Source organism: Rhipicephalus sanguineus, chromosome 10 (assembly GCF_013339695.2).
Source record: "Rhipicephalus sanguineus isolate Rsan-2018 chromosome 10, BIME_Rsan_1.4, whole genome shotgun sequence".
Taxonomy (NCBI): Eukaryota; Metazoa; Arthropoda; class Arachnida; order Ixodida; family Ixodidae; genus Rhipicephalus; species Rhipicephalus sanguineus.
In genome coordinates, this window is record NC_051185.1 from 18,858,967 (window position 1) to 18,881,220 (window position 22,254).

General features: G+C 43.6%; 1 protein-coding gene across 1 annotated transcript in view; it reads right to left on the bottom strand.

The window, feature by feature from the left end:
• Positions 1–1,014: 1,014 nt before the first annotated feature.
• LOC119407179 (collagen alpha-3(IX) chain) overlaps positions 1,015–22,254 on the bottom strand; it is an 85,550-nt gene continuing 64,310 nt past the window's right edge. The window contains exons 30-40 of the mRNA XM_049419624.1: positions 19,550–19,612; positions 19,325–19,396; positions 17,910–17,945; positions 17,261–17,314; positions 16,466–16,498; positions 15,114–15,260; positions 12,647–12,701; positions 10,326–10,427; positions 5,029–5,118; positions 3,192–3,269; positions 1,015–1,223 (exon numbers count right to left, since the gene is read on the bottom strand). Of these exons, the coding sequence (XP_049275581.1) occupies positions 1,015–1,223; positions 3,192–3,269; positions 5,029–5,118; positions 10,326–10,427; positions 12,647–12,701; positions 15,114–15,260; positions 16,466–16,498; positions 17,261–17,314; positions 17,910–17,945; positions 19,325–19,396; positions 19,550–19,612 (939 nt within the window). The remainder of the gene's footprint in view (positions 1,224–3,191; positions 3,270–5,028; positions 5,119–10,325; positions 10,428–12,646; positions 12,702–15,113; positions 15,261–16,465; positions 16,499–17,260; positions 17,315–17,909; positions 17,946–19,324; positions 19,397–19,549; positions 19,613–22,254) is intronic.

A 22,254-nucleotide genomic window follows, 5' to 3' on the forward strand; every position in this document is an offset into this window, starting at 1 on the left:
GCCTCCCTTTCTTTACTTTCAAGATGAATCGATACCACCTAGCCCAAATGGCAGTTTTGCTACAACTGCATACAGCTTGTGAAGCTACAAAAGCTCATGCTCACAGACCTTCAAACAGGCCAGCCTCTCCAAAAAGTTTAGCGCCTATCCACTCACCAGTGAAATGTCTGAAAGTAAGCTAATTGCACTTGTTGTTCACTGCGAACTGATGTCTGCGCAAAAAAAGAGATGTGTGTACCAGGTGATGAAGAGGAGGGATGGGAGTAGGGTTCTCCCCAGAAATTTTTTAGGGGTGGACATTTTGAAAATAGGGGTGATTAAGTTTAATAATTTCAAGTTTTCAAACTCCCCATTTTCAACGCACATCCACATTTCAGGGATCTATGACACTCATTAAAAATTAAAAACGACAGCAATCGCGCATTTCTGGGATCTATGACACACATTAAAAATTAAAAATGGCAGCAACGTCACTTGTGCTCTAACACTGGCACTGGAGTTGGCTGTCCTTGAAACCACAGTCCCACCTGTTGAGACTCCGTTTTACATAACCAGGTGGTGGGAGGCACGGCTTGCTGGCGCTGCATGCGCACAGTTGCCTGTTGGTTCCTCAGGAGAGCATTTCAAAAGGGTCATTCAGAATGGTGGGCGGTCTATCGAAAGCAATGGGTGGTGGAGTGGAGCAGTGAAGCGGAGCAGTGGATGGTAAAGCAGAGCGGTGGGCGGCACTTCTACCACCGCCCACTGTGGCGAGAACCCATCTGCCAACTGATGTCTGCGCCAAAGAAACGCGTGAACTCAGTGATGGAGGGGAGGGATGGGAGAGAGGGATATTCGCTTGTCTTCTGTAGCTCAGCAAATGGCATTAGTGCATGAGAGAAACCTGTGTACTGGGGACAGGGAGATAGGGAAGCAGGGATAGGAGGTGAGGAGTTGCAGTTCACTTCTGTAGCCCAGCAAAGTCCCAACTTTTGTTCGCCGACACGTTGCGGCGCTCTGTAGTGCACATTGTCTTTACTTGGATGGTCCTTTGTTGTTCTGTTGGACAGTGTTCAGGCGCAGCATGTGGAGGAGGTCGGCGTTTCCGTAGTTACACATCTCACAGTAGCCGGGAGGTCCCTGCGCTCCTGGTGGCCCGCGAGGTCCTGTCGGTCCCGTGCGACCCGGGGGTCCCCGCTCGCCCGGCCGCCCTGGGTGGCCCACGCCAGCCGGGCCCTGAGATCCTGTTTTTAATGGTGGCATTTAATGATGATGATATGTGGTTTTTAATGGTGCAAGGGCCAAATGTGGCCAAAGAACGCCGTGACGGATAATGTGGTGCTTACGGTGACCAATGATTTACGATGATAGGATGTAATATAGCAGTAAAGTGGCCTAAAAACAAGCGCTGTATGGAAGCGTAAAACATATACTGTAGACGCTCAGTAAACAGAAATCTCTTAAACAGAATTGCTGCTTAAGTGGAACAACTGCCTCTTGCATGATTGGTTTCATTCTTGAATTCTGCTCCCCTGTTCAACTCCCAGTAAATGGAACTTCTGTTGGACGGAACATATTTTCCTGGTCCCTTTAGGTTCTGTTTAATGAGAGCCTACTGTATATTTAATAGAAAATTGTGACAGTGACATGTGGAGTGGTCTATGGGTGTTCAATGACCCGACAAATGATCATGATAATAAAATGTCGAAATGTGGAAACAGCACACATGCCTCCTCGAGGCCTTTGTGCCCAAAAGCTAGGTGGCAAGTGCTTTCTAGTGTGACTACCGCAGTAATAGTGGGAGTTATTTTGGCATGAGTGTCTCATTTATCATAATTATTATTACTGTTTACATGCGGAGCTGTGTCATCACTAGTGTGTGCACTCACGGGTTGAAATGTCCCAACTTAAGGCTAAGTAATTAGGTGCATACCTTCATTGCCACTGTCTTCTGTACACCTCATCTGTATATTTTCAACTCGATCACTTACATCAGAGCCAGTGTTACGTATTGTGGCCACATTCGTAGCGACATGGCATAGTTATTTCGAGCGATTGCGCACACCGGTCGTTCTACTAAAGGCTTCGATGCCATGTTTCAATCTGTCAGTATGATTGGCTGTGATGGCTCACTGGCTACCACGTGTATTACAGCTGGACACAGCATTGTAAATTAAATACACGGCTTCTGGTACTGCATTTTGAGGGGAACAAAATGCAAAATGGGAGGAAAACAAAAGAAAAAAAAACACTCATGTGCTTTGATTTAGGTGCATGTTGAAAGCCCAGGAAGGAGAAACACTAAATTAGCATAGAATGATAAAATACTCTTTTCTAACTTTATCTTTACCAATTAGGCCTTAATAGATTGGTTGAAACTTCAAGAAAATGAAGGTCAATGTGGCTATTTAATAATGTTACTTCACGTCACTTTGATGTTGAGAGTTTTGAAATATTTTCTCAAATTTGAGCCATTGAGGCTGTGTAGAAGTTTGCATAACTTGCTGTGTTCTGATCTTGGTTTCTTTCAAAAAGTACATCGGAATGGTCATAGGTCGGCAAGCACACTCATGAGTGAGCTTTCTCAGATTCTCCTATATTGGCTCATGAGTCCGAGCGAGTACAGCTGATTAAAATTTTGGCAAGTCTAAATCATAGTGAGCCTGGCTGAGCATAATTCTTCTTAGTTCGAGCCTTAATAAGCCCGGTTTAGCAGGGTTTCTGAAAACCTGAGTCAGAGTGAACGCTTAGTAAAGTTAAAGTATATCTTATGAGCGCGTTCCGCTTAATTTGCTGACCTACGGTAGTGGTACATCTTTAGAAATAAACAATGACTTCGCCCACACACACACTGTCAAAATCCATGACATATTACAGCATGCTGGTATTTCAACAACCGCTTGTGCCGTATTGAAGTGTTTGCATGTTGTATCGCCAGCCGGATAAGCCGTCCAGCGTAGACAAAGGCGCGTAGCACCAGAGTACTAGTCGAAATGTCACGCCAGGCTGGAAACGGGAAGGGGACTGAGTTTATTCAGAGATAGTGAATGTAACAAGAGTATACAGGGGATGACCGTTGCATGGTGCACTGACACACGACGAGCAACCGAAACTTGTTGAGAGTCAACATAGACTCCAAGGTTAGTAACACGAAATGCGCGACACCACACCGCAGACGTAATCCAAGAACGGGATTCTGTGTTTTACTTTACCTGGAGGTCCACGGGGGCCGATGGGACCTTCCACGCCAACTCCCTCGGCGCCACGATCGCCTTTTTCACCCTTTTCACCTGTGGGACGTGATGTGATAACAGAAGGAAAACTTTTTAGCAAGGATGGGCGAATATTCGGGAACTTCGAATATTTGAACGAATAATACAGTGTTCGAATTCGCTTCAACGCGAATTTAGATTATTTGAAATTTCGAAGTATCCGAAACAATCGAATATATGTATATTTTGAGTGCACATACCCTCTTGTAAAGATGGTTTCACTGCAGCGTTGGGGCGCTATGCCGTGAAACCACCCATCCAGAGGAAATCCACACTGCCGCGAAGCCAAACTTCAAGGTTAAATGTACAGGCTGTTTCACACTTAGGGGAAATCTCGGAGCACGTGGCATCGTGATGCGGCCAGCGCTGGAACCACGCGCCATCAGCAGCTCGCGCGTGCGCAGATGTACAACTCTACACCCTTGAAGCGTTTGCGCACGCGCGAGCTGCTGCTGACGCGCGATTGCAGCGCTAGTCGCACCGCGATGCCAGGCGCTCCGAGATTTCCCCTAAGTATGAAACAGCCTGTACATCTTACCTTCACCTCAATTAATAACCTTTTATGTTTAGAAGCGTGCTACACAGGCTTATATACACAAAGTATAATAAATTTTAAAAATTAACATATTGTACCAGTTATAACTTGCACCCAACTGCTATACAAATCTTGCTACTATTCAAAGTTGCTTCCACCTTACTTCGAACCAAAAAAGTGACATTCACACATGCGTGGTTCCAGTTCTTAAAAATATTGTACAAGTTAGTTGGGCCATGAGAAAAATGCTAATTTTTCTGAATGATATGTGGTATATACTATTTTAACTATTTGGTTCGAATTAGCTTCGAACTTCAAACTTACTATTCGCCCTTCCCTACTTTTTAGTTATTGCAGGCAACATGAGACCTGCCGAACCATAGCTCATCTGTTGGTGTACTTGGTTACAACATAAGAAAAAGAAATGTCAGCTCCACCCACAGCCATGGCTGTCCCTCCCACAGAGGATTTGCATAAGTGCTCGCTGTAATAGCACTTACTCATTTTTGGGATGCCAAGCGCTTCTCGAGTGTTTCAGACAGCTGACTTTCTTGTACAGGCCTACGTTAGTGTCGTTGGTTTTAGGTCTGAAACTTGAACGTCCTGGTAAATTTTGTCAGGGATTCTGACATTGCTGTTCGTTTAAACATGATGTTTTGTGGTAACGACGAACCTTTAGCTCTTAACATTCGTGGTATTTGCGGTTCAAACGGAAACCAGCTAGCATGTCTGTCTTTCACAGGTGAAGGACAGGCACGCCATGGTACCGTGGTCGGAGCTGCCATTTTTTTTAGGTTGTAACTGAGTATAGATAGGTGATGAACGAATTCTACGATACATGTAGCGCAATGGCGTACAATGAACGCTGAATGAACTTAGTTGGTGAACTACGATAGCCAGGTTTTGGATGCTTGTAGATGAAGTGGCAGAGTGGAACACGACATGCATGTATAGTATAAACTCTTAATTAAGTAGAGTAGAAGCACTAAATTGCAACAAAGGGAACTTATAACAAAGGGGAGTGCAAAAAAATGACACTGATAAATGGTTGTTTGTGCACTATCTTGTTCCCCTGTTGCAATATTGTGCTTCTGCTCTGCTCGTGGAATGTTAACTAGCCCACATCAAAGCCTAAACCAGGTGGTGTTGAAAGAACTCTGCCAGTGTTGTATTTGTTGCGCAGTTGTTTCTTCAAGTTGAACAAAACGAATGAAGATGTTTTTAAGGGTGTTGCTCGAATACCAGTGGGACCAGGTAGTCCTGGTGGTCCTGGAAGCCCGGGTAGTCCCATGAACCCACGCTCTCCCGGCAGTCCAGGCATGCCTGGGTCACCTGATAGAAACGTCATGATCAGTATGTGGTCAGTGTACCGTGTGTGCTTGGCATGCAGAGGCCAGTAATACTTTATTTGGGTGCATTTTCATCATGTAGTTGCATTATGGTATGTCTGATAAATGCCTGCAGAGGTTTAAGCTACTTCAGAATGCATGCTGTGTTGAATACTCAACCCCTCTTTGGTTTTGTGTTTCTGATGACATGCAAAACAGCTTAGCCTAATACGCAAAATAACAGTTGGTACTGCATTATTAAAAAAAAGTTTTTTTAATGTGGTTTGTTCACTGAACTTTTGTGGTGTATACTTGATTTGACATACTGCAGCCTCGTTGGGGCTATTGCAGGAGCAGGGATACAATAACTATCACGTGTAGGCACATAGCTGCAATTCATTTACATTTCCAAGCAAAATATTACAACGTTAAATCCTTAATTCCTTGGGGAATAAGAACTAGGTCGACATGTTGAAAAGGTTCAGTTTCTGAAGACTACAAGTAGAAAAAGGATCGACAAACTAAATAATTTTTCTAAACAGATTAGGCATGACGATTTAATTAGAAAGTGCAGAAACTTTCAACATTTGGTGTGGTGATATGTTTCTCTTTTAGCAGGGGACAATAATTCTTTTGTGTTTACCAGAATGATCACCACTATACTCAATTAAAGGAAGGTTTCGCGCCCGTATATTTGCTGAAAATCTTTTTTAGGCTCCCACTTGCAGTCATCAATGTTGGTTGACTACGCTGTGAGTAATCATGTAGTTTCACTGATTCTCATGGCTGCAGAATGTTTTTTTTTTTTATGACATGAAAAAGAAATTACTCACTTGAGTCTACACCAACTGTTCTGATTGGAAGACGATGGCACAATGTCCGCTGCAATCTGCACTTCCACGGGATGAATCTAATTGACTCTAATGAACAGTGACAAGCCTCTGGCACGCAAAGTTTTGATCTACAACTAAATGCTGTAGACACTGTAGGGATCAGCGATAGCACATCAGCGTCTCGTGAACTACACGTGCCAGCTGTTTACATCACGTTGACGCAGCCATGCATATGACTCATCATTCATGAGTTTGTACACCGTTATACATGAACAATGAAGGGCCCACATAGCAACAGTGGCAACATTACAAGGAGCAATTGCTATGGGCCATTGCAGTGTGCACGTCTACTGTGCTGAGGTGTTGAATGGTTGCTTTGAACTTTTTGTTGAGTGCATGTTATCTCGACATTTATTCGTTAAATATCGTTCCTTTTGCTTTGTTTGCTGGTACTTATGGCTGGCGAGGTACTGCACTGTGACCAGTAACGTAAGTCGGAATGCTTGAGCATTTTCAGGCCTAGCCTGCACACGCACGCACAAGTGCGCACACATGCAAAGATTTTCGGACGCCCTTAAGTTATGCAAGAACTTTCAATATGCGAAATTTATTAAGTTGCAGAGGCTGAAGAGTAAAAGGTTTTCATGATGTCACGTGGTTGTGACGGTGAAGAAAGCAGGATGCAGTCGGTAAAGATGAAATTCTTTATTGGGCGAACTTGTGCCCAGTAAAAGAAGTACTCATAGTATATACAAGCAACACTCGCTGTATAATGACAATGGCGAGCACGGACGTCGGGTGTTGACTGATCAGCTCGTGTGTGAAATGCGTGGGCTTTTATACGTGCCTTATCGAACCTTCCAGCATTATCGCTGGTGCTCGCATTAAGTCTAGAGTAAACTCGGTTACTCGTGTCCTGCGCGTAATCTTAACAGAACAGTCTGGAACAGTCGCGAAGTTTCCAAACACTGGCGTGCGGCCTGTGACGAGTGGTGGTAACAGGTTTTTGTGGGTGAAGCTTGATCAAATTAAAATAAAAGAAGTAAGTGCACGTGACACTATTAATAGGCATGCTGGCTGCTTAATGATGTGTCATCCTAAACATGGCTGAAAGTAAGTATTTAGGGCACATCTCTTTTTACTTGCACCAGAGCTACAGAGTAAAATGACTTATAAGTGCACACCTACTCATTATTCCTAACGGGGCCATGCAAATTCTCACCTGGGATGCCTGGCCTTCCAATCTTCCCTCTGGGACCCTGGCGTGACTTGCCAGGCATTCCGCGTGGACCTTGAAGTCCCGCTGTCAGCTCAGCCATTTGTGCTGGGCACCACGTGGCTTTTCTTTTGTTTTCCCTTTAAACTTTCACATGCTTTCTTTCCTATCACAAACTTTACATGAGAGGTTCACCATGCCCTGCTAACACTTTAAGTTACTGTCTTCTATGTCACTTCTTTTTTTACTTGAAATTACAAGTTGTACTTAAAGGGGCCCTGCAACACTTTTTAAGCATGGTCAGAAAATGTTGCCGATCGGTAGTCGATCGCTCCCGAGAACACGCGAGCCAAATGTTATAGCGCAGCACGTGGCCCGGAATTTACAATTAATTCTCAAAGTCAGCTAGAAATCGTTCCCTCTTCTCTTGACAAATGATGCCATAAACCCAAATGATCGCGTCATAAACCCAAAGTTCACGGACATTGGCTGATTTGAGCTTCTTGAGCTGTATAGTTACTGTGGCCGCCACAAAATTCCGCCATGTGCACGCGCGCGCGCTTGCGATCACACTGAAAGTAAGCTGCGTATTCGAAGAAAAAAAAAAGAAAGTTCTCAAGGTTGTTATGCATGCTGACGAAGGGACGCGTCTTCTTGCCCCCTTTTCATCCCCCTCCCTGCGTAGCTTTCGGTGCACTCGCTAGTTCGAAAGGAGAGAGAAAGCGCTTGAAGTGTGCGACGAATCCCTAAAACTGCTCGTACTTGACAGATTCTAAACATTTTTGCGGCAGTCGATCCGTGAGGCGATATGCTCTTTTAATGAAGCCATTCGACGATTACTTGGAAAAGTGTTGCAGGGCCCCTTTAATGTTCACACTGCTTTGTGGAGCCTCTTGTCTGAAGCCAGTCACATGTCATATGTACTTCAGAGATGTGTGGTCGCATAAAATTTCACTCGCATGTCTCATGTCTAGTCATGCAAAAACAAATTAAAGGAAGACTTAATTGTGTGTATCAGTCTCGATAGCAACGCCGGTAATTTGCCCGTGAGTGTGCAAGATGGCACCATATAGCAGGAGCGCACTGTTTGTGCTATCTAGTCAATGTTTCTGAAATGATCACTGATGAGCATATGCATGCACATCAGTGGCAGTAAGTGCTACAGAGATGTGAAATTTGTAATGCAAGAGCGTAGTTCTTTTTGTTTTATCGGGCTGCAGTGAAATTGTGTGCCAAGCTATATATTTTTGTAATGTTATAATTATACTCGGGGACAACCTTCTGTGGCAATGAAGGGAAAGCTACAGAGCCACAATGCACGTATCCTACTGCTAATGAATGTAGTCCCACAATTGCGTCCGTATTTTGTGCGTGAGATATGTAAAACACTCCTTCATTTTCTCCATGTATCTTTCTGAGACGGAACGCAGCGCACACAAGCGGGATATTTGTATTTCTTTTACTTTATACGTTGTCACTTTGCGTTTTTGCATGTGTGAAAAAGTCGCGCCTTTTACCCGTACCTTAGACGCTAAGCAGCGTTTGCGCGAAATGCAACACTAGCCATCACTTTCTATGGCGTTACGAGACGTGCGCCAGACCGGACGGACCGGACTATTTCGCGTAGCAGTACATGTGCAGACGCTCCGCCCCCGTAGCTTTCCCTTCATTGCCACAGAAAGTTGTCCCCGAGTATAGTCACACTGATGTTGTTGCTTGCGCAGTCATAGCATGAGAGAATATAGTAGTAAAGTTTTTGTCTGTTTAGGGTTTTGTTTAAAGCTTTGCTTTAGAATGTTGGCCAGCATGCTGAGTAGATGGCAGGAAAAACAGCGTGGGTCACCGGTGCTTTTACGTATCACGTCCTGGGCAGCTTTATAACTTCGACGAGAAATTATTAGTGAGGAAAGAAAGACGTCTAGTGAAGGATGGGAAAAAGGACGCGCAGAGGCAAGTCAAAAGTTTGCCTGCAAATTTATGGCCAGAGGTTTACCACTTGTGAACTTCTCACCCACTGTGCACTGCAGGTGGTGATAATTGGTTGCGGATGTGCACAAACTTGCAGTTGCTTTCAGCCTATAATTTTGTGCAGACACTGTGCCATTCTTCAATCCTTCAGCATGTTACTAGGCATGCATAACTGGAAAAACAAACATTTACGTACATAAAGCAAGTTTTTTTATCAAGAGCGTGTGGGGTACTCATTGACGTGCCTACAGTGAATTATTACGGAGGAGATCAACTGAAGATGCTTGCTGTGATCTTGCTTAACTTTGGGGCATTTGTGTTTTTTTCCCCTTTTTCAGGCTTCAGGCCTATGCATTTAGCTCGTTAAAATATGAGTCTCTAAACAGCAGCATTCGCACTGGAAACTGACAGAAGTTGGGCGACCAAGTTGGTCACAAAGCAATTGTTGCAAATGGTCACTTTGGGCGAAAAGTGTCTGCTTCCGTGAAGTCGCTCACTGAGCACTTCCTCAGCTGTACGAATTGAGTCCGGGAAACTGGCGCGCTAACAAGCGGTGCAAAAGCAGTACGTCGGAATACACTGAAGGTCATTTTACGTGTAACATGGTTGTGCGAACGACGACAAACGTGAGAAACAGATGTGGACGCCAGCAAATGTGCCATGGCAATGGTCAGTTCACGGTCGCCAATGGCCAGCTCTTTGGCGGTCAGTTACGGACATCTGTCCACTGCCAGTGTGAATGCTGTTTCGGACTTCTCGTTTTTGCACCTTTGTATCCCCTACGGAGCTATCTTTGCTCTAAGCTGTAAAGAGGCATTGCCAGTGAAGCTCAGGGATTCATACACCCATCCTTCAAGACCCTCAAGAGGACCTGTACACACTCCCAAAAATTATTCCAGACCAACCCACTCCCGTCCTCCCACCTCACAGATAGGCATACATCCCTGCACACTCCCCGTATCCTGGTCATGCCCCCCTCAAAATCGAAATGCTGGATAAACAAACCCCTGCGATGATAATCTTGAGGTAGGATTCGTTAAGTGCATGTCATTGCCATCAAATGCATCTGCAGTTAGGCTCATACAGGAGCTGAGGTGCAGTTCCCAAACTTCTGTTTTTTTAGCTTCCTTTTCTTTTTCTTTTTTGTTTCAGTGTTCGATCTCAGGAGCTTAAGACTTATCTGCCCATATGTACCTGGTGACCCTTGGGGTCCCGGTTGTCCTGGCTTCCCTGGTTTCCCGATCCCCGGGGGACCAGGGGGCCCTCGCATCTTGGCTGTCAGTTCACTCAACTGCTCTGCACATTGCAATTGCACACTCACAGTCAGGGAATTAGAAGAAAGAAAAGGAGACAGCAAAGAAAATTGTTTCAGAAGTTGACGGCTATGCTATAGTGTTTCAGCACTGTAGCACTTTATGACGTGGCACGTAACTTTGGTATATGTTTACCGTAACTTAGGTCTGCAACTACGTGGGGAAACTCTGATGATCCGTAGATGATTCACTGCCCGGGGCAGCAAGTAAGGGACTGCGTATGCCAAAATGCAATGCAGTCACCCTAATCTCAACTTGTTTTGTGCATCTCTTGTGAAAATGGAATCAATTACACTTCTGATCCTTGCTATGGGTATCAAGTCAGAAGTTTATGTTACCATGAGAAAATGGGAGTTTCATAATTTGTGATGCTAACCTTAACGTGGACCATGGGAGTAAGCCTAAAATACACAACTTTTTTTTCCGCACATTGCAGTGCCATCGTGCAGTAGTTGTAGCAGAGAGCGCATATCACAGCTACAGAGTTTGTGGTTAAAACCTAACGGAGTGACAACAATATATATTTTTGTTATTCATTCTTGTTGAAGCTTCAAGGCTAGATACTGGTTTTAGGAAGCGAATGCGAGCATAGTGCCCTGTACTTTTGTAATCCCAGCCCTGTGGTGGCAAAACTTGGGTAGCAGAGAGCCAGCAGACACTCTGGGAGTAGCAGGCTGAGACAAAAGTGCGCTGCTTGCGATTTCAAAATTCTCGGGTGTCTAATTTTGCCACAACTACACCATGAGATTTTTCATGGTGTACAGAGCTAGCTTAGTTATGATAGGTTCACTCTAACGTAACTTGCTATGTTTTGAACTGCAGTGGAGAGCAAGTATCTATGTCAAGAACTTAAAGCTAGCTTAGTTATGATAGGTTCACTCTAACGTAACTTGCTATGTTTTGAACTGCAGTGGAGAGCAAGTATCTATGTCAAGAACTTAAAGGCATTATGTTGTTATGCCACTGAACATTTGGAATCGAGTGTCTATTTTTTAGTGCTAAAATGAGGCAGTACTTATTCTTTGGTTCTGCAGAATATATAAGCTGTGACTGTGCCAGTTAATAACTGGTTAACCTTCTAAAAGTTAACTCTGTGAAGCAGCGTTGCATCAAACCGACTAGCCCAATAGAACATTACTGGAAGTTGCATGCCTGCAGCTGAGGTCCTAGCCCTGTCGGTGCATAGTCACTCCGTTTTAAAAGCTGTTTCTTGGCAGAGCATGCATTGTTTATTGGCCGTCACTGTTTAAAAAAAAAAAAAAGATGAAAGGCGTGATGACCCGTTGATCACATTTCTTGAGAAATCTTTTTAGATGTCATTTAGTACCATTTTAGGCTGTAGGTGTCGTCACATGTTTGAGTGTTCTACAGTGTCAATTCGTGACTGCATCATTTGGCAGTATGCACAGTGATTCCACAGGGTTGGAATGTCATGTGCGAATCGTAGAAATGGTTGCTTGTGCAAATGTTTTTCTGTATCACTAAAGTTGTCATAGGAGTAGAAGTCAGCAAAGCTCTTAAAGTATAATTGCAAGCACTGTGTATCTATGTGAGCTAATGCACTGTTGCTGCTTTACATGGTACGAGGCATGTCTGCCCCCCCGCATAGCCTGAACTGACTGTTATATGGTTATGCCCTGATCACATGTGACTACACACCCTGCAACCACTCTGAAAGTTAGTAATAATAATAATGTCTTGATTTTTACGTGCGAAAACCATGATATCATTATGAGGCACGCCATAACGGAGGGCTCTGTAAATTTTGACCATCTAGTGTTCCTTAGCGTGCACTGACATCGCGCAGTACATGGGCTTCTATCATTTTGCCTCCATCTAAATTGCGGCTGGGATCAAACCCGTGACCTTCGGTTCAGCTGCTGAGCACCATAACCATTGTACCACTGAGGTGGACAGCTATGAAAGTGCTAATGACTTTAGTACTGAACAGTGCCTGTTCATTGAAAGTTAACATTGATTTCTATAGTGTAGCAGACTTGCGTAAGCTCACAAGGATGCTACGTGCGCGTGAAAACATTGCAAGATGTGACTAAACTGCCAGTTAGGATTCAAAGACAATTCGGCACTTCTTTGATCATAAAGATTGTCCAATGTAGGGCATGGTTTTCAAAAGCTGGCAATTTCAGGATGCCTACGCAGAAGGCAAGCATGCGGGAACATGGCTCGAGAAAATGAGCTTACCTCGAAGCACCGCTGAACACAGTTCTCTCACTTCTTCCTCGGTATATCCACGACCCTTGAGTGTGGAGAAATGAGAGCATGTTACGGAGGACAAATATTTAAAAATGAAGTGGGTTGAAGCACCAGTCGACTGGTGCTCCTTGGCTATGCCTGGCCATTGGGCTAATAAACAACATGCATAATCACTATCACATCAGTCACACTTGCAAATGGTAAATGCCCTGTCTACAAAGAGCAAGAAATCAAACACTGAGCTTAAGCACACAGACATCTAGTTGACCGTTACGTGAGGATGATTGGGAATAGGGTAATAGACAAAAAGGTTAAAAGAATATGGTAACAGGAAAAAAAATTATAAAACAGTATTGTGGCGGCTTCCCATCTTTCCGACACCCTTTCCCATCTTTGACTGTTGGTGAAATTTATTTTATCGTGTTGTGTGCGGGAAAGGGAAGCGGTGCGAGGGTGTGCAACTGAGCCGAATAGGCTGTATGATCACGAAAGTAAAAGTCAGTCGTTGCTTGTTCTTCAGGGATGCTCTACTTGCTTCTGTCTGCTGATTTACAGCCGCACTCACGTCCCACACAACAGTTTGTTCAAGTGCGTAGGGTGACTACTATGTGTACAGGCATAGGAACTCTTAGTATGGGGTGATGTCTCGTCCCTACAAGCACTTTCAAGTGGCCATGGCACGGTCATCCAACAATTTGCAGTTTTCAGCGAAAAATGGAAGCAGAGGGTCTATTCTGCCTAAACATATATGAAAGGTGGACTGTAAAAGAATATTTCAGTGCAAAATAAGCCCTAGAAGTTGCCAGCTATAAACCCCACCCATTGCCGGCGACCGCCATTTTGCCACGGTGTGTGTGACATCACGTGCTGCATGGAGTGGAGCCGTCATCTTCTATCAAATGTTTCAGCTGCTGTTTATTGTCCAATTTTAATGCCAAGATGAAAAAAGCTGAAATAGTTCGATTGCACGTGCAGCTCACCACGAAACCAAATCGCTCGCCAGAATGCAGACGCTCGCACAGCAAGCAGCTTATTATGGCATGGCTCGCAAACGTGCCAGTGTTGCCCGACTCTCAGCCCGCTTGCATGTTTGTAAAAGTATTCAGTTATAAATTAAGTGCTAGACCAAATGCGCTAAAAATTCACCAGCTTGTTCTTCACCAGAAAATTGGGCATCATGGCACCTTTAAACAAGGCATATTGCACCATGCCATACAATTCGACACCACACTATAGTCTGATGAAATATGTTTGCGTATCTAACATTCATTACAGTGTATGCCTCTTCCTGTAGCAGTTGTTAATAATAATATCTGGGGTTTAACGTCCCAAAACCACGATATGATTATGAGAGACGCCGTAGTGGAGGGCTCCGGAAATTTCGACCACCTGGGGTTCTTTAATGTGCACCTAAAGCTAAGTACACGGGCCTCAGACATTTTCGCCTCCATCGAAAATGCAGCCGCCACGGCCGGGATTCGATCCCGCGACCTTCGGGTCAGCAGTCGAGCGCCATAACCACTTAGTGGACAAACACATGAGCTTCTGTGGAGAACACAAAGGCACTTCTCTTAGGGCAACGGCTGCTTTCATGGTCACTGTTCCTGTTTCTCCGTCTCCTTATGACGAGGATCCTAGTCCTCCTCCTTCCATGACTGTAGATAGCACAAAACTTTACTAAGGACAGATACAAAAAGGACAAAACAAAGCGCTTGTGGTTTGTTCTTTTTGTATCTGTCCTTAGTAAAGTTTTGTGCCATCTACAATGATGGATCAGTAACAACTAGCCCGATCAAACTGTCTGTTAAGCTCCACCTTTCAGTGGCCCCTTTGCCTAAGCCTTCACTTTTCCATAACCCATTCGTTCAAGGCTCTATCTTTTTATGACTTATCTAATGGTACCTTTGACTGATTCCTACAATAATGCGAAAATTCATAGTTAACTTGCAGCGATTTCAAAAGCATACTTGAGATTGGAGCTCGAGAAAGCATGCCCGTACCAAAGTTCAGCCACTTCGTGAAATATTTCAAACAAAAACAGCGCGAAAGACCTGTACAAGAAGGAGAGACAACAGTGCTGTCTGTGTCCCTTTTTTACTGGTCCTCTGTCTTTTGTGCAACATGTTTTGTACAACATGTTTCAAACATGCTGTACCAACTCTCCCACTTACGAAGTGATTGGCAGAGCCACATGGTCAGAGTTCTGAGCGCACCAAGCTTGAGCGTGGTGCTCAGGACGAGCAGGGTGCGTAGCAAGCGCTAATTTTTGACAAGCTGAATGCAAAGTACACCACCTCAATGTGACGGGATGAATGCACCATGTCTCTACGTCGCTGCAACATTTTGTGATTTGGTGTAGCAGTGGTGCAGAGAAACAAATTATATTTTTTTTCCCTTATTGTTTCCGTGTTTTTCTGTTGTTCTCAGATACAAAAATGAGGTGGCATATTCTGACCGGAGGTCCCGGTAGACCCGGCATTCCTGGTTGCCCCCTGTTTCCCGGGGTACCCGGCTGGCCTGGCGATCCATCTGTACCCGGCATGCCCACTTGTCCGGGGACACCAGGAGTTCCACGTTCCCCGGGTGCTCCTCGTTCACCTGGCTGCACGCCGTTGTGAGTTCAACATTTAATTGCAAATGTAGATATATAGAGAGGGGAACAGCTAGGCTTGTGTTAATATGTGCACAGCTAAACCCGCATATATTGAACCCATGTCTAATGGATTATATATCAAACAGTTATACAACTGTAAAATCCCCTTGAATATATTTTCAATGTATAAAATATTTTATATATCAAATTACATATACACTCAAACCTCATTATAACAAAGTCGCATCTGCCTCGAAAATAACTTCGTTATATTCGAAAATTCGTTATAAACGTTTATTTGTAACACTGTGGCTATTACAAGACTATTCTTCATTTACTTCGTTATAACCGATAATGCGTTATATCCGTGTTCGTTATAACGAGGTTTGAGTGTATGTATAGAACTCTTTTACAATGCCCTTCAGATATGATATATCTGGTTTCGACTCTATGTAGTAAATTAGCAAAGCACATCTATACATGTCTTATTCCTTCTGTGTCCGAGGTTCCTTAATGATAAGAAGCTTACATTGTAGATATTTGTGGTAATTAAGCACAAGCAAAAAACACAGGGAAGCTGAGGCAACCTGAGCACTTACTGTTGATTTGAAGCACAGAATACATAATACATTGCAGAGGTGAAACGGTTTTTAAGATGGCAAACAAGGAAACAAGGAAAACGTGATATAAATTGTGTGCTGTGTTAGCACATGTGTTATATTTCAGCTTCTGTGTGTCTTTGCTTGTACTTCGTTGCCATAGGTATACAGGTTTACACAAAATGACTGTAATTATCTAAGAAACCTAAAAAGAAGCTGAAGGCTTCGCACTGAATAATAGAAAGAAAAATAATAGGCACAATAATAAGTGACAAGAATATGACAGTCCGGATTAGAGGGGAGACAAGGGCAGCTGGTATTCTTAACAGGAAGGAAGCTCTGAAGAACCAAAACTTTTTGGCCCAGTGCAGGTACGGTTGCAGCTTCTGATGGCACAAAATGTTACACACTTATTGCATTATGTCGCCAAACCAAATGCCGCTCTTGCCGTATTGAAAGGTGTCCTGGTAATGAGTCTAAACGCTTTGGCCTTTAGTAACACCATGCCAGTTCATGCATTATATCTAGAGAGGGCTTATTGCCAGCAAGGCATTTGATCAGCTCGCAGCAGTGGAACAGCCTTAGTCATGAAGAACATTAAATTGTGCACAGTACCAGCCCTGGCGGTCCCATGGGCCCCGTCAGTCCCTGAAAAGAAGCAGTGTTACGTTTGAGCAAATAGTTGAAACCAGCGCATCTGCATGGCCGTCACACTGACATGTAACTCAGTCAAACCTCATTAAACGAGGCTGCATCCAACACGAAAGTAACTTCATTACAAACTACATTTACATCACAATTAATGCCAAGGCTACCATTCATTTACTTAATCTTAACCGTAAATTTGTTACATCTGTATTCCTGATATTGAAATAAAACTGTAACACAAAAGGGGGCATGATGTGCCACCTATGTACAGTGTCACGAGTCGGTAATGCTAAAAGAAATGATCAAAAATGCCCACTTGGTGCTCATTAAATATTTTTGATGAAATTCTTCATTAAATTTTTGTGGCAGCGGCTCGGCAACTGCCGTGGACATGACGTGCAGAGAAGGGACTGTGGGTATGGAAAGAATGGTTTATTAATAAGCACGCTAGCTTATATAGGCGGCACTGGTGTAATGCTATAGTGAAAATGTCGATGTACACAGTATACAGGGTTGTTAGGCAGTTAGGCGGTATGTTACAGTACTGTTTCCAACTGCATGTCAGGAGAATTAAACAAAGGACAGTTGCCTTGACATGGCATACAAAATTAGTGTCTGTTCAGGAAATCCAAATCCATGAGATGTTTGACGCCTGTGTAAATATTACTGTAACTTAGGCAAACCAGCATATCTTACTACGACCATACAAACAAGTTTTAAGCATTATCAAATGTTCTTATTGAGGTAGAGTCTTGCACTGACCGGCCTGCTTGGTGCCACGAGGTATTCTTCTTTGGCTTGGATGATGCACTCGCCCTGTAAAACAGTGTGGGTCATTGTCATACTGTCCTCGGTTACAACCTAAGATAAAATGGCAGCTCTGTCCACAGAAGGGCGGCGTGCCCTTCATTTCACAGATGAAGGGCGCGAAGGGCGCGGCCACCCTTCATCTGTGAAAGACGGTCGTGCTAGCTGGTTTCTGCTCGGACCGTGAGTACTTTTTCTTGGCTAATGATACTACGCATGTTAAGAGTTAAAGGTTTGTCGTTACTATCTAAAACCTTTCATTTGGCTGAGCAGCAATGGCAGGATTCCTGACGAAATTTGGCAGGACGTTCAAGTTTTCCGACCTAAAACCAGCGACACAAGTGGGGGTCTCTGTGGGAAAGTCGGCTATCTTAAACACTCATGAAGTGCTTGACGTGCTTAAGGTCACGAAAATGAGTAAGCGCAATTGGACAGTGCACTTGTGCTCTTTATGAGAGGGGACAGCGATGGCTGGAGCTGACATTTTTTCTTAGGTTGAGACCGAGTATAGACAGAACAGTAACTCAAAACAGGATTAAAGTTAGTGAGATTGTTTCTTTGTTGCAAGCAGACAACCTTGGTCTTAGAAAAAATGTGAACGTACCTTTTCTCCGGGCTTCCCGGGAGGACCCTCCAGTCCCTAAGACAAGAAACAGCAAAAGCAAGTAAGCGTGCCTTCATAATGATGTGACAACTCTAACGAATGCAGTGAGCAAATGGCTCGCGCACAACCTGCGGTTGAAGGCTTGGCAGCTATGCCTCTGTCAGCAAAACACCCGAAGACTGGAGCTGCGATTTTCCGTACTTCGTTTCATACTTTGCGTGCTCTGCCATGAAAGCTAAGTAAGTAGTACAGTGCAGTTGTGGAAGTCTGCCTCCCTTCATTTCAAAGTACCGTTGTTCTTGGTGTGCGACATTTTGTAGGGAATAACTTCTCAATTCATTAGTGCAACAACAACGTGTGGACATAAGGTGGCATCATATTGCATTGTCTAATCACATTTATACTTTTAGTGCACAAATTACATTTTGGTCTAGAATACAATAACTGTTCTGCGTCTCTCGGATGTTTCTCAGGTGTCTCTCAGAGGTGTTTGGTGGTGAATAGGCACAGACCTGCGATATCTTCCATGCAGTAAGTTTGTCGCATATTGCAACGTAGAAGTAGTATTGTAGAAGTACAGTTGAAACTCGTTTTAACGAAGTGATGGCGAGGCGCTCGATTTAGTTCGTTAAATCGGGAAGTTCGTAAAATTGAGGAAGGGATCTTTTGGCCCTTCGAAATCTACAATTGTAACCTTGCGTCGTCCGAAAGCTACCGCGGCATTTCATTTGCCACTAATACATGCCTGCGTATGTGAAAAGTCTGCAAGGGCAGCCCGAGCATGAATTCCTCCCATTTCCGGGTGATACATGTGAGGTGGATGCTCACGTTAAGTTACGACGAGCTGCGAATATTCAAAGACGGGGAGAATGAATGCAGTTATAATGTGTGAGCAGGCAGAGCAAAAAATTCCAAGGAGACACTCAGTGCCATCTGTCCCATAAACCATTAAATAACGAAAGCAACCACTGTGTTCATGTGAGAATATTTTCAGGGACAACGAACTAGTACTGCCCAACGCCATTTGATAGGTAAAAGCACTGCCGACTGTGGCATGTAGCCTCGTCGAAAAAAGACTAGTGTCGTGACTAGGGCGGCTAGATGTTTTAGTGTGATAGCTTTACATCGCACGTCCTAAGAAAAGCCGTCTCTGTAAAAATCCGAAAGAAATCACTGCATTTTTGCTCATTTATTACCGGGCAAACTTCGTTAAATTGAGTTCAGTACCATGAAAGCTTCATTAATTCGAGTAGTTGACAACATTGAACCCTAAGGGTACCTGCCAGGGAATGGAAATTTCTTTGTTAGATAGGGAACTTCGTAAAATCGGGTTTTGTTAGACGGAGTTTTAACTGTAGTATGTTTAGCGAGTTACGTGAAGAATAAGTACTGCTGTATAGGTGCAAATATATTACCCGAAGCCCCCTGGGCCCCATGATGCCCGGCAGACCTGGGGGTCCTGGATTTCCAGGGGTTCCGGGGGGACCCTGTGAGTGACATGAGCAGTGCATGCTTCTGATTCTTTTTGGTAATGAATAAAAGAAGTTTGAACACATTTTTTCTTAGTTTTATTCACTTTGACAAGTTTAGGTGTAACTGTGTTCGTGCCTTATGAATGTTATTTCTGAAAGAATTTGTACCTGTGGTCCTGGCAGTCCTCTCGGTCCTTCTGGTCCACGGAGTCCTTTGTCACCAAAGATGCCCTGTTGGAAAGAACGTGATAGCTTAAACAACATTCTTGGCTCCTGCAACCGCTATTAGTGTCATTGAAATATGATCCTTGCTATCGGCATAGAGCTTTTTAGTTATAACATGGCATGTGATCGAATTTAAGAAAGTGATACAGTAATGCAGTTGCAAACTCACGAATTGATTCTCTTGTAGTGGTCATATTTCTTAACGACCTTTCTTTCCTCTGATTTAATTGATTTCTTGTCATTTATCACTAGTTCTGGTTGGTCCTAGTGCTAGTTGGTTGCGGCTGCTTGCGAGCCAGACACGAAGAAAAAAAGACAAAACAAGATCAAAAGAATAAAATGATTACGAAATGTGCAAGTCGCATGCAATGTGCTTCTCAGCACTTTGAGGGTTGAAATCTCGAAACACATTACACCAAACGACTGACATTAAGGCAGCTTGCAGCTGCTTTGTAGCTTCTCCTCTGTGGGTTGTGATGTAGCTTTCTTGTAACACAGATTTTTTATAATTCTTAAGCATTCTGTACCTTCACTTTTGCTGCTTCCGTGAGTGGTTGCGTGTACGGCAGGGGTGTTATGTTTCTGTTTTTGGTCTATTTTCATGTTTCATATTGTGGCATTGACTCTGGAATGTGGGACAAATTGCTGTAATTATCTGAAATTAACAAATTGAGCTGAAACCATGTTTATGTGATCATCCGGGGTTTAATTGTCCTCCTCTTGAGCAACAGTGCGATGGAAGAAAAATTTTCGTGCTCTTGGCTTTTGATATCACTTGCAAGCAGTTCTTACTTTAGGCCCTGGCTTTCCGATGGGGCCTTGTCTCCCTGGTGGACCCTGTGGACGCGTTATATTGCTTTTTGCATCTTTGCAAGGCTCGACCAGCAATCTGTGTCAGTCGCGTATCCATGCATTTGAGTCGCTTTCATTTTTTTTCATTGCCTAAATGTATGCATTGGTCTTCAGCATTGCGTCTAAGCAGTTGCAGCTTTGTTAGCTCGGAAGAGGCAATAACACCAGCTCTTTTTCAGCACTTTGCCAGTGCGTGTTGTTCCAGGTTAGTAGATTACACTGTATGTTGTTATCGTAAAACGGTGTGCTGAACAGTTGTCACATGGTGATGTGTGGTGTATGGTGCTATAGGATCGTGAATGGCTTCTTAGGGTGTGAGACGAACAAAGGTTGTCCATGCTCTCCCGGGGGCTGCATTCTTGATCGATCACTTTTGGGGATTATCATTGTTCAGTGGTATAATGACAGCATTCAGTGTTCTATGTTCAATGGTACAACGATAAGCATGCTGCCCTACAGGCAGCATGCTTGTCACTCCAATTGGCATCATGCCAGATGTCACATTGAACACAAAACAGATGCAACAGTAAGCATACTCCTGAAGGTGATCAATCGAGAATATAACCATCGTTGTTATGAAAGGTGTTTTGTTAGTAGGGAATTAATGGGCACATGCTAAAATGAGTACTGTCAGTACTGTGAGTATTGCACACAAGCTTTGGGTATGATCCGAAAGACAGGTTCTGCTTGCAGATGTAATGGTTGCAACCCTAATATTTAGGTATTTAGTACGCCGAAGTATGCAAAAAGTTGCTGCATGGTTTTGCAGCAAGACAACCTGATTGAGTTCTTGAATAGTTGTTTGTAGCATTCTTATGCAACTGTAATTCTAAAATCCTGACTGCTCTCTATGTTTGCTACCTGCTATGTGCCTACAGGCAGCTCATGACTGTTTGTTGATTGGTTAAGTACTTTACATCTGCAGTTAAAAAGGATGTTACGCATGTGTCACTACAATAATGGCATTGAGACAGTGCTGGCTAGCACTGTGTTTGCTGTAGTGTTTACTATAGTGTTTACTACAAATGTGCACTCGAGGAGAAAAAAAAAACTCGAAGTTGCGGGGGAGGGACGGAAACGTGCTGCCTCCATAGCTCAAGTGGAGCATCGCTACATCAGATAGAAGTTGCCTTTTTTCGCACTTTCGTTTCTTATTTTCTTAATATTTAATTCTGCACGAAATATAAGAAAATAAGTAGCTCTAAGACAGCTCTTGGATTTGTTGTTTGTTGACTTCACTTCAGCTGTGACGACCACAGAAAGGCATTCCACATGCTGAAGGCACAGCCATTATGCAATTAGAGTTAGCGACTGCCACGCAGATTAGTGTCAGTAATGCTTTTTTTTGCAAGTTTATCGCTTTACAGATGCTCCCTCCGGTCCTGGTGGTCCCTCTTCGCCCTTGGCTCCTTTTGGTCCCTAAGTTTAGTGACAGTTGTAGGAAGGAAAAGACATGGGATTCCAGTTGTCAACTGCAGTGGCCCATTTCACAAAACCGCTTAGTTAACTCAACTTGGTAGTTTTTTGTTTTGGCACCCCTTGATTACATTACACTAGGGCACCTCTACTGACAAGTTGTGATAAGACATATAGCGTGCATACAGACAGATTTAGTTGGTATGAACAGAGGAATTTGTCATGAACTTGTTGACGAGTGATGTTTTTCTTAAGGGTTTGCAAATCTAGAAAATTTCGAATATTGAATCGAATGGGGCTTGATTTCATTAAGTCTTCAAATCGAATAGTCACTGTTCATAACTGCAAACATTTATTAAACAGTTTATGAATATTTGTCT